We start from the raw sequence: 12,330 nt of genomic DNA on the forward strand, positions 1-12,330 counted from the left end.
TAAATATTTTTTTCGAAAAATTTAAATATGACCCGAATCCAATACAAGAAGTCGGATATTCATTCAGCACATTAGGCCCAAAACCCTTGTTAGCCTATATGAAAAGCCCAAACAACAGAGAATTGAATTTATTTCAGTCAGAGACAAAGTCTGTAAATACAGGAAAGGAATAATTATAATCCCATTTCTTTAGAGTCTGGTGTAATTATATGTAAATTTTTTATGATTTGTGAAATTACATCTAAAATATTTGAGGTTTGCTTCTATCTAACAAATAAGTCTTCTCGTTAGTCAACATTCACTTAATTTGCTGATATTAACAAAAAAATAATAATAAATAAAAATTGATGTTTACCTTCGATTGACTTATTATTAACTTATTGCAGGTTAAACAATTTTTTTTTTAGCTAAAGTATCCTTATAATGGTGAGATATTCCTTTATGTATTACACGTGAAGACGTAGAGTGTAATTTGGTCATAAAAAGATTTGTTTGACCTACTATAAATCAATAATAAGTCGATTGAGGGTAAATATAGATTTTTTTTTATTCTTTTGTTAATATCAGTAAATTCGGTGAATTGCGACTAACAAAGGGACTTATTTATTATATGGAAGCAAATCTCAAGGGTGATAGATGCACTTTCCCAAACTATATGAAATTTATATGTACTTACACCAAACCATAAGGAATGACCATGTAATTATCCCTAAAGAAATTCAGTAGTAAGTCTAAACACCCAACAATACAATTGTTATAAGCCGCATTCTATAGATCAAGGTACATGTTACCCTAAAAAACGGCTACCTAAGATTCCAAATCAATTGACGCAACAACTAATAACAAACTTTCTTTTTTTCTTTTTAAATTGATTATGCAACACATTCAAATAGACATAATTCTTATTAGATAACTCCAAATGAGATATAGATACTCCCATTTGAAAGCTAACATCCAAAGAACTCAATGAGTATATACAGCTTGCCTATAACCGACTCCACAAATCTCATTCAAAATTTCCTATAAACAAAGAATCAATGATTTTAAGATTTTCACAAAAATTCTTCAACTATTGTGGTACTACTGGACTTCGATACGCATCAAATTTAATTTTTGAAAATTTATAATATAAAATTTAAGCTATTAAGTTTAAATTTAAGTTTTTGCAATAAGATTTTAATATCTCAATTAAATGCCAACAAATACATTTAATAATGAAAAATACTTATGTCCTATATCTTCATCATATTAATTAGAACAAAATCACTACAAATCTTACATAACTATTATATAAGTCATTTATTAGTGAATCTTTAATAAATATTAAAAATAAAAAACAATAAAAATACAATAATCTTGATAAACCAAAAACGAAAATAAAAATAAAATAGCCATTTAAGTTCTAATTAAATTATTTGTAATTACTCAAATATCAAAATGTTATTGCATTCAGATATAATATAATTAGGAATCAATAAATAATTTTTTTAAAAAAAAACAACTAAAGTATAATGACATCAGCAGCAGCATCATCATCATCATGCAATACATTATATTCCTAATTTATATATATATATATAGATATATATATATATCCCTCTTGAATAGTTAGTAGTACTCGAACACTTTCACACTGACTTGGGTTTATTTAGACTCTATAGTTTCAGACCGCCGACTTCCACCGAGTTAATTAATTCTTTCTGGAAAACCTAGCCCCGCTCGCTTCACGAACTTGGGCCGTGCTCTGCCGCGTTCAAAAGGTTGGCTTTCTATGTCTTATTCTCCTTTTTTTTTCTACTTTCTTGAGTTTCAACTTGTACTTGTTTACTTGTCTTGTTTGTGGCTCTTTGTTCGAATTCGTTTTTTTAGTTCGTGAGAATTTGAGGCAATGGTGTGAGAAGGGTCTGAATTTCCGGGCTAGATTTGGGGGTTGTGGGTTGGTGTTTTAGGCGTTCTTGTTTTGCTTAGCATTCTTGAAGTGGTGCTTGATTTGGTTGAATGGTAATGGGTGCCATCCTCGAGTGACTGGTGGCTAAAAGAAGTGTTCTTGTGGAGTTTGATGCTAAATTTGTGGTTGGAAACTGTGGGAAAACAGAACATTGAGTATGTGGGTTCTTGAAGAAAAGAGTAGATATTGCAGTGAATTTCTCAGTCTTCTGCTATTATTTTAGGTTTAACTTGGTTCCAAGTTAATGATGATATACATGTCAAAATCGAGGCTTGAGGGCTCTCTCTATATACCCACTACATTTAGTGCTTATGTGACTTCATAAGATAGTTATTGTGTAGCTACAGGGTTTCCTATGGCTGGAATGTTACTTATGATTTTCTATTACCAGGACTTAATATAAAGCCTTGGAGTATCATGGTCATGTGGATGCAGTGATGAAGACTTGTTGTGGTTGGATTTTACCATTATGTGATTTTTTGCTCAATAATGAATTGCGATAGCTATTCTAGTTCAGATGTACATGTCATTTGGCGAGTCTATCCACATTAGACCTCATTTAGCGATCTCTTTATACTTTAAGTAGACTAACTTTGTTGATATGATACCAGGAATTGTTGAAAGTAGTATTGGTTGAAGTTATTGGATCTTGTCAAATGCTTTAAGATTTGATGAAATCATGACGTATCATTTGATTTTGAATAGATGATTGAAGAAACAGGTTTGGTCAAGTCTAGATGAAGATTACCGTCATTGTTTATAACATTTTAGTCTTTTGATTAACACCCTCTTTTTCTCTATTATGTCATGCTCATTGATATCACAAACAACTTTTGCCTTGAAATAGTTTTTCCTTCTCCCTTCCTCCTTCCCCTTCCACTCTTTCTCTTTGTGTGCTCTCTTATATCCTTTCTTATCTCCTTTTTGTGATTTCAAGTATAATTTCTTATTGGAGGAACACAATCATTTTGATAAGCTTATTCGTGCAATCTTTTTCTAAGTGTCAAATCTTGTAGAAATTATATGCCAGCATGCTTTGGGGTTCAAGAAGTGGTTTCTTGTATAGACATTTGAAAAATAGTTCTCAGTAATTATCAGGACAAGACTGAAGGTATATAGTTGTTCTGTTAACAACAAACAGCTAGGTCATTCAATCCAATTATTTCTGAATTGGGAAGTGCCATATAGTAAGCTGGTTTTTTGATCCTCAGTTGTACTATTGGTAACTTGCTGATATAATGTTGGTTGCTTCAGAGGTGACTTATTTAGATTGGATACAAAACTCCAAATCTTCTGCTGCTTTGACTATGCTGTAAATCTACCAGAACACTGGATAAATCTAATGATTTAAGTGCAAACATAAACGAATAGTCTTTTGACCCCATTTTTCTTTTTACCCATGTAGATGGTGGTTCATCAGACACATGATGTATGTCAACTGACATGGCATCATCTGCAAACACATTTTGGTCCAATATCCATAAACTACATCATATATGAATGGATTCTCAATCTCAAATGGAAAGCTCGGCGCTAAAACTGGCATGTCTAATCCTGGATGTATATTTAGAAGTCATTTGAGCAAACTATGCTTGCACTCGGGCTTCCAGATCAGATGCTTATCTTCTTTCTCATGGCAAAGTCCTAAACCTATGAGATTTTAGTAACAGCTACTTAGAGGTGGGATATCTTCGGAAGGGTTTCAAAATTTGAAACTGCTTTTGGTGAATTATTCTTTTAGACTACTGTGTCGACCCCAGCCCATCACTGGTGGTTGAAATGATTTGTGGGGACCGAAGGCTTATATTGGGGTGTTTGCAGTGGATTGGGGATCACAAATGGTTGTGCTGGAGCTGCTTAAATTTGGTGCTAATATGATGAGTAACTGTTGCCAATTTTCTGACTTCTTTGCCTATTGACCTGCTTTAGCAAGGCCCTGACCCTTTTTCTTGGGTGATAGAATTAATATCCTTATCAGCATCTTTGGTTTACATGTTTTGAATTCAGCTACTTCATGTTTGAAGTAAATGTTGAACTGATAACAGAGGAAGAGAGGTGGTTAGGTTTCACAACAGGAAAGGAGAAGAAAAAATAAAGAACTTTATCTATTGATTGAGGTCTGAGGGTAGCATCTGTTTGTTGAAGATATCCATCAAAACTCGGTTATTTAGTCTTCTCCAAAATCTGCATTAAATGACAGTTTTTGCCTGTTAATTGAGATTTATATTCAATTTTTGTGAAACTTTTATGTTGTCTTTGTCAGTGGTGTTTAAATTCTAAGCACCTTGTTTAATAGGATAAGTAAATAATTCACCCTTGTAAAATTACATTGCTGCATAAATGCTGTAATAAGACAGCAGATGAAGAAAAACAGAGTATCAGCTCAACTAATACTTTCTTGTTTTTGACAGACTGTTGCATGAGAAAGTAAATATTGCTGTCCTATATCAGCAAGAGTTCTCTATGGCGGAAAGGAGAAAACGGAGATCATTGTGGGATATGGAAGAAGAGACCAAACATTTGTCTGGAGTGAGTGAACATAATTCTTGGACCGCTAAGGATCACCATTCTAGTCATGGCAGTGGACGTTATTATGAGTATTCTGATTCCAGAACCGCTATCACAGAGAATTCTAGGGATGATTCCAGATGGCCACCTTGGGAAGCAATTGAAGAAAACCCGGTTGCACCAATGAATGGCAGCTTCAAGAACACCCCGGAAGGAAAGGAAATGGGTCATCAGAGAGAAAGATATTACAAGAAAATGTCTCCTGGATTTGATAGAATCGAACTGCATAATTATAACCATACTCGTGAATATGATCGGAGCCATTCTCAAAGGTCTGTTGTGATACCTTATTCTTTATTCATACGAAAGGTGCAAATGATACTGTGATGATTTTTGTAAAGGCTTGGCTTTGAATCAGTTTAAGTCTTTAATGCTGAGAGACACCTCCAAAATGCAATGATTTTGCAGGAAATCTTGGAACAATTCTCAGTTGCAGTGTTAAAATATGAAAGTTGTAATGATGATGCACCTTTCTTTGGCATCATATAATAATTTCTCACTGTACAATATTCCACCAGCTTCATTATTTATTGCTCTTGTGTGACAGGTATCCCGGAAGAGGCAGGGGCAGGAGCCAGAGCAGAAGCAGGACTAGAGGCAGGAGTCGTAGTAGGAGCTTGAGTAGAGACCGCGGAAGGGAAAGGGGAAGGGGAAGGGGCTGGAGCAGAAGCAGGAGCAGGAGCAGGAGCAGGAGCAGAAATGACATCAATGCAAAGGATCACACAAGGAGTCGGAGTCCCGTTGGAGACTATAGACGCCAATCTTATGGATGGAATGACAGAAGAAGTGGCCCTGAAAAATCATCTCAAGTTTGTAGAGATTTTGCTGCTGGAAGTTGCAGAAGAGGCAGTCATTGCAGGTTTTTGCATCCCGACAGTAGAAGTCTTAGGGATGGGGACTTCGTAGAAGATGACATGGCAGGAAGTTGGAGAAGCAGAGGAGATTATAGCCGCATACCAAGACATTCCTACAGTAGAGGTTCCGCGCTTGAATTACAAAATGATGTTTCTGATCCTTATCATGGAGAGGATGACCAGTTCCCTAGCAAAAGTAGAACTGCACCTCCTTGCAAGGACTTCATGAGAGGTAAGTGCCGTTGGGAAGACACTTGCAGATTTTCTCATCATGCTGCTTCTGATGATGGTTTTCGCCAAGGCACTAGAAATCCATCCTTTGACAAGGACATTGACCGTCGCCAGCCATACAAAAATGGGAAACCTCTCTGCAAGTACTTTGTGGCGGGAAAGTGTGATAGGGATAATTGTAGGTTTTCTCATGAGGATCAAAATAACAACCTAGAAGGCAGACAAAGTGAAGTCACTGAGAGCTGCAATTCACATGATAAGAGTAACTGGTGGAATGGTCCAAAATGGGATGATGCAACAAGAATCTCTGACAGACCGAAACCCACTGGTTGGGTTGAGACGAATGTTACTAACACAACTGGTACTGTTGATACTGGTAATGGACAAAATGATGAGAGAGGGGGCTATAGTTTGCAGAATGAGAACAAAACTTGGGGAGTTGTAGAATGTAAAAGTGGTTCGTTAAATTGTGAGAAACAACCTTCTCTTCCCAGGGAATGTGGCAGTTATGGGGTAGACACAGGCGCTACTGAATCTGTTGGTAATGACAATATGCATAACAAACGAAAACACCTCGTATTGCATGGTTCACAGTTGCAAAATCAGGATGGAATTGCAGATGTTCGTGGACAGAATGCCTTGCCGGAAAGCCAGATTTTCTCCATCAAAGCCTTGGAGCAGAATGTTCATCCAGCTTCTCATATTCAACAGCCCCATTGCGGAGCAATAGAAAATAATCTGTCTGGTGTTATTGATGAGGTAAAGGACACCAGATATACCACTCATCCAATTCTGTTCTCTGGACAAAGCTTAAATCAAGATGGTGGAAGTATGTTTCCCGGACATTCTTCAATCTTGACTGAAGATCATAGAGTGCAGAATGTACTCTGTCCTAACCCATCAAATGGATTTAGTGTTGATTTGAATCGGCCTGAGATACATATAGTTGATCTTTTGAATGCGCAGACTCAGATGCAGAACAATCAGAAAGCTGTTCATTCACAAGGGTTGTTAGAAGCAAAGGTCCCACAACTTTTAACCAATTTGTTAACCAGTGAGCACCCTGCTCAAGTTACCAACTCTCTAGTCAGTAATCTTGGTCGACAGGTTTCTCCAGTGACAGACCCCGTTTCTCTGACTCAGAGATTGGCAAATGAGGACTCTCAAACATATGAAGACATGGAAGTCTCTGGTTCAAAGGCGATGGTGCCTCCATTTTCAGATTCCACAGGTCGTGCACCATTTGTGAACTCTATTAATGTTCAACATAATCAAAATGCTGCTGCTCTTAGTCTGTTGAATTCCATGGGAAATGGCAGAGATGATACTGAGCACAGCAATCATAATTTAGCACAGGTAACAGAAGAGAGGAATCAAATGCGACTAGAACCATCATCTCCATTACCTGTAGTTACAGAATTTGATAGTTCAAAAGTGAAGCATCCAGGAAGCCCAAGGCTGAAGCAAGAGGAAGTAGTCGCGAATTCAGAAGTAACTGGAGGTAATAAAACCATTGGTGAGGAAAGCAAGGGCGTTCAAGAAAATAAGCACTCTGAAACACTCGGTGGTCATGGGAAAGTTGAAGAGGGGAATGCTAACAAGGATGAAAAGGGGATGCGTATATTTAAAAATGCTCTTGTGGAGCTTGTGAAGGAGATTTTGAAGCCTACATGGAAAGAAGGTCGAATGAGTAGAGAAGTGCACAAAACTGTTGTGAAAAAGGTGGTTGACAAGGTCTCCAGTACAATTCAAGTCGATCACATCCCAAAGACACAGGATAAAGCTGAGCAGTATCTGTCAAACTCCAAACCCAAAATCTCTAAACTTGTCCAGGTACTTGCTGGCCTGTCCACAGCTAACAGCTACATACTTTCTTTACTTTGCCATCTTAAATTTGAGTTTGTGCAATAATTTTACTTATGGCATTGAGAGTATTTAACACATATCTATCAAAGCAACCTTGCATCACATTGTCTTTTGTTTTCACTGCTTATTGGTCATTAGTATTTTTCTTGTTTATATTTGATATTCTTACACGAATGTGATGATGTACTGGGAATCTTCTCCAAGGAATACACTGATTGTCTTGTCTATTCATTTCGGGGTTTGTCATGCTCGCACTGAAATTCAAGTTCTTTCCTGCAGGCATACGTGGAGCGGTGTCGAAAGGCAGATTCTTGAATCATGTTACTGGAACCTTCTTATACTGTACTATGATTAGTATAAAGTGTTTAAACCAGCATTCAACATTTTCCGCATTGCTCGACTTTTTAGATGCTTTCCAGGGAAGTATTCCTGGAATTATCATCACTGGACAGTTCTTCTGACTTTTGAGCACAGCAAATTGCACCTCTTGATTTCCATCTTGAATCACTTCTCCATAGCTGAAGAACATGACTTTTTAATGTTGACATGCCGTTTACCACAATTTTTTCTAGTCTTTTGGCTTCTGGGACCGCCTATTGGAGTGCTTTTACGGGGCGGAAATTACAAGCGAGAATTGAGGGACTTTGGTTTCAGTTTTTAGGCATTAGTGAACATTAGTATGTGTTCACTGTTGTAAAGAAAAGCTTCCAGCTCTTTGACATCCAGATGGGAGTCAATCAATCTATTCAATATATACAGTTTGTTGTTGCCCAAATGTACAGTAAACACAACATTAAATTGAACGACTTGTTAGATTATCATTATCAAAGGTTCATTTTCTATTTTCTTCAAAATGGTTTGTTATTTTCGGCCATATCAAGAACCCGAAACCCAGGTTTGTGTCTGGGCCTACTATCCATCCCAATAACTATCACACATGGATCGCAAAAATTTGGGCTAGAAACACCGCCATTTTGTTCTGTCATCGGGAGAAAGAGAATCAATTCTTCTTTATTCCTCAGCTTCTACGCCTGCCCGCCTCTTCCTAAATTAACTGAACTAACGATATCCTGGACCAAACCACCCACATCGATGAGCTCAGTTACCTCGACTTGCCTTCCGGGTTCACGCATGCTCTGTTTCGGTGCAGGGATTCCAACTCCAAAGCGAGTATTCATTGCTGTGGCTCTTAATTTTCACACGTTCCCGTTTTATCCCCACCCCATTCTTGATATTAGTAGAAGCCCCTTCGTTGCCTTTGCGAAGAAAAAGAATTCGCGGCCGGAGCCAGTTTTAAAGCCTTCCATTATCGATGAAGTGTCGGTGAATGGTGATGAAGACGACAATGGTATCGAGGATGACATTTTTCTCGAGGGCTTTGAAGATGGTATTTCTTGCTTGGAACTGATTCCATTTTTGTAATTTGTTTTTAGTTGAATTAATAAATGTTCTTTTGTTTTGGTTTGGGTCACGGGAGGCTCTGGGGGGCGGTGGGTCAAGAACTAAGATGAATGTTGTACTGGTAGTGCTGGAGAAGTAAGGGCATGTGTAGGGTTTGTGTAGCTTTAAAGAATTGATTTTCACACTGAAAAGTGATTGTGAAATAAGATTGCGGTGCTTAGGTCTTAGAACTGGGAAATTGAGCTTAATCTTGGTGAATAAAGTAGGCGAATTCGAATTAGCCATCAAATTATCAGGTTTCTATAGTATGTTATGCTGTAGCTGACATTCTCGTATTTCAAGTGCTTATTTAGTTGACATAGTCTCTGCTCAGACATAACTACCGTTGATAACTTAGAAATAGAATGAGGGAAGATGGCGAAAGAATATAAAGGATTAGATGGTCAGATGCAACCATAGGATAGTGTTGGGTCAATGCTCCGAAGAAATTAGTATTAAGGATTTATCTTTCTGTCAACTTAGCATGATTGTAGTTCATGTGCTACTTTTCGGGGAAGAGTGTATTCCGAATTAGTTCCTCATTGTTGTGATGCTTCCGCAGTTGGTATGTATATCGGATATGATCTGTTTCCTGCTCCAGTGTGAAGGTCCAAGTATGATTCGATTCTGTAATATGATTTCATTAATGTTCTTGCTCAATCAGTCTCTTCTATATAAGTCTACTGGATCAATCTGTGAGTCAATTTTTTTGTATTTCGCCACAGCTGGGAACAAAATGAATTCCCTTAGTTATATGCACAAGTATACTGATATTGCTGTCATTTCTGACTTTTTGACTCAACAGATGATGATATTTACATAAATTTCTTGTGCAGATGAGCTGGTAGAAGAAGATGGTTATTTTGAGGATGAGTATTTTGCAGAAGAAGCCGAACCCTTTGTAAGCTCCCTACTTTAGCGATATTTTCTCTTGAAGGCTGTGGAATTAGTGGATCTTGACTATGACATTTGTGGAGATTAAAGTGTACTCTTGTTTTCTCACCATGAAGGTAGGGGATGGAGCTGGAGGTGGCGGAATATCCCTCGCTGGGACAGCATGGGATAAAAAAGCTTTAGAAATTGCTGAAGAGGTCATCATATCATTTGATGGAGAACTGGGTATATATGCCTTCAAGACATTGCTAAATGCAGCTATTCAAGTTCGTATAGAGAGACTTACAAATAAGTAAGAAGCAGTTTATTCTGCTCAAGTTATGATTGATATTGTTCGTCATTATCCATTTATGTCAATCCGCACTTTCCTATGTCTTCACGTGATTAGTGATCCGCGAGTTATATATATCCCTCTTTTCATGTGTATATGTGCATACGGGACATGTGTTTATGGTCGAATCATGCTTGCGGTGTGGTCGTGTACATGCACTTTCAAAGTTTTCTTTTGTCTGCAGATTAATGTCTTCATGTAATGCAATATGCTATATATCATTGTAATCAAGGAATTTGAACTCTTCATTCCGACATTATTTCACAGGTCTGGCTCTCCCAGCATGACAGATATAGAAGCCTTTTCCACAACATATAGAGCACGACTCGATGAAGCTGAAGCCACTGGATCCATTCCTGGAAACATATCTCTAGAGGTTTCTTCACCTGGTGTTGAAAGGGTTGTTCGCATTCCACAAGATCTTGAACGGTTCAAGGATCGTAACTTGTACGTAAAATATGCGACTGAAGCAGTGGATGGTGGTTCATCGTCAGAGCATGATGGAGTCTTCAGGCTTATATCTTTCGATTCAGAAGGCAGCTCCTGCACTTGGGGATTAGCAGATGTAAGGGTGAACAGAGAAAAATCAGGGAAAGGAAGGCCACTCAGCAAAAAACAGAAAGAGTGGCGATTGAACACTCCCTTGGATTCCCTACGCTTAGTTCGGCTGTACTCTGAAATATGAAGTGTTGTCTTCCCTGCCACAGTCGCTCTATATATTCCATGTTGAAAGTTTTTATATCTTGATTGTTCATTCAATCTCTAAAGTTGATGCGTTAAACTGTAATCGAATTAGTGATGTTATAACTAATAAATATATGAAAAATATAATATGAATATAAGGAAAATACTTGTATAGATTTCCTCTTCTTAATAGGAATCAAGAATATTTCAAAATTCAACACGCTGAATATTCTAAATCAGATTGAAGGGATGGATATGAGGGACTAACCATTATCAGAATCTAAGTTGTTGGCAAGGTATTTTATTCTTAAATTTGACTATTTTTATTACTAAAAGTTTTAAATTTAATAAATCCCTTTTGCTTCAAATGATGTGCAGGCTAAATTTTAACAATTTTTTTTTAGAGTAAATATCCCACCATTATTAGAAAAATTATAAATAAGTTAACAACTGTCCAATACTAAGTCGAATACCAATAACCAAACCACTTCCTATACTAAGTCCAAAAATTGTGTTAGACTTGTGTTGTGTGCTCCTCTTCTCTCCAACGTATACATCAATTACCATTATAATTAAGGTCTGATGTTGTAATAATTGCATGCCAATAAGAATTAAGAAATGCGCTTCTTTTAGGACCACCACTCCTTTCCGCCCATGAATTGTTCATAGGTTAATTAAAACGTGATTAGACTCATAATGGGCATCTTATCTTAACTTGGGTTGGTGGAAACTGGAAAGCTGAAGCAACCATCATTTCTTTAGCTTTCCTCTCTCATTACACTAATTTTATCCATTCAAGATTCACACCTACATTTCTTCTTCCTTCTTATTTTTGTTTTCTCAAACTCTAAGCTAAAATTCAAAACTAATATTTTAAGTGAATTATTATTATTATTGTTGTTGTTATTTTAAGTGACCAACTTTTCAAAAAATAAATGAATAGAGTCGTCCTATTTAAATTTTTATAGTCTACTCTATGCTTTATAAAATTAATTATTAACCCTACTAAAACAAAATAAAAGATAGTTATAATTTAAAAAAAAAAATGTTTGGCAGCCGACAAATTTTCCCCTTTTATTTATTAAGACCATCCCCGTCTTTTCTTTTGGGATAATTACACTCTCCTTTTTTAAGATTTGATATATTATACTTAAATTTTATGTGATTTCAGAAATTATATGTAGCACTTCAGATGTTTTCTTTCGTATAACAAATAAGTCCTTTCGTTGGTCAAAATTTACTAAATTTGTTGATATTAACAAAAATAATTAAACGAAAATTGATATTTATCCTCGATATTGCAGGTCAAATAATTTTTTCTGACTAAATTTTCCTTATACTGGTAAAGATACCTCCTCACATGCATTAATGCATGAAGAATTATGAGGGTAATTTGGTCGTAAAAAATTTATCTGACCTGCAATAAATCAGTAATAAGTCAATTAGAGGTAAATATAATTTTTTTTTGAATTTTTTTTATTAATATCAATAAATTCAGTAAATTTTAACTAATG

At 36.5% G+C, this 12,330-nt stretch overlaps 2 protein-coding genes across 4 annotated transcripts; both read left to right on the forward strand.

The window, feature by feature from the left end:
* LOC105179761 (zinc finger CCCH domain-containing protein 55) lies at positions 1,625 to 8,270 on the forward strand. Of its 3 annotated transcripts, none has more exons than XM_020691731.1 (5): positions 1,625 to 1,760; positions 3,354 to 3,628; positions 4,360 to 4,788; positions 5,064 to 7,434; positions 7,747 to 8,270. In XM_020691731.1, the coding sequence occupies exons 3-5, from the start codon at positions 4,412 to 4,414 to the stop codon at positions 7,780 to 7,782; spliced, it is 2,784 nt and encodes a 927-aa protein (XP_020547390.1). In that variant the 5' UTR covers positions 1,625 to 1,760; positions 3,354 to 3,628; positions 4,360 to 4,411; the 3' UTR covers positions 7,783 to 8,270. The 3 variants fall into 3 exon arrangements, with proteins under 3 accessions (XP_020547390.1, XP_020547389.1, XP_020547391.1); XM_020691732.1 differs by lacking the exon at positions 1,625 to 1,760 and adding an exon at positions 1,834 to 2,103; XM_020691730.1 differs by lacking the exon at positions 3,354 to 3,628.
* Positions 8,158 to 10,873, forward strand: LOC105155438. Its single transcript, XM_011071313.2, has 4 exons — positions 8,158 to 8,854; positions 9,744 to 9,808; positions 9,918 to 10,093; positions 10,400 to 10,873. The coding sequence occupies exons 1-4, from the start codon at positions 8,194 to 8,196 to the stop codon at positions 10,815 to 10,817; spliced, it is 1,320 nt and encodes a 439-aa protein (XP_011069615.2). The 5' UTR covers positions 8,158 to 8,193; the 3' UTR covers positions 10,818 to 10,873.

The sequence above is a fragment of the Sesamum indicum genome, linkage group LG2 (genome assembly GCF_000512975.1).
Source record: "Sesamum indicum cultivar Zhongzhi No. 13 linkage group LG2, S_indicum_v1.0, whole genome shotgun sequence".
In the NCBI taxonomy this organism is placed as follows: domain Eukaryota; kingdom Viridiplantae; phylum Streptophyta; class Magnoliopsida; order Lamiales; family Pedaliaceae; genus Sesamum; species Sesamum indicum.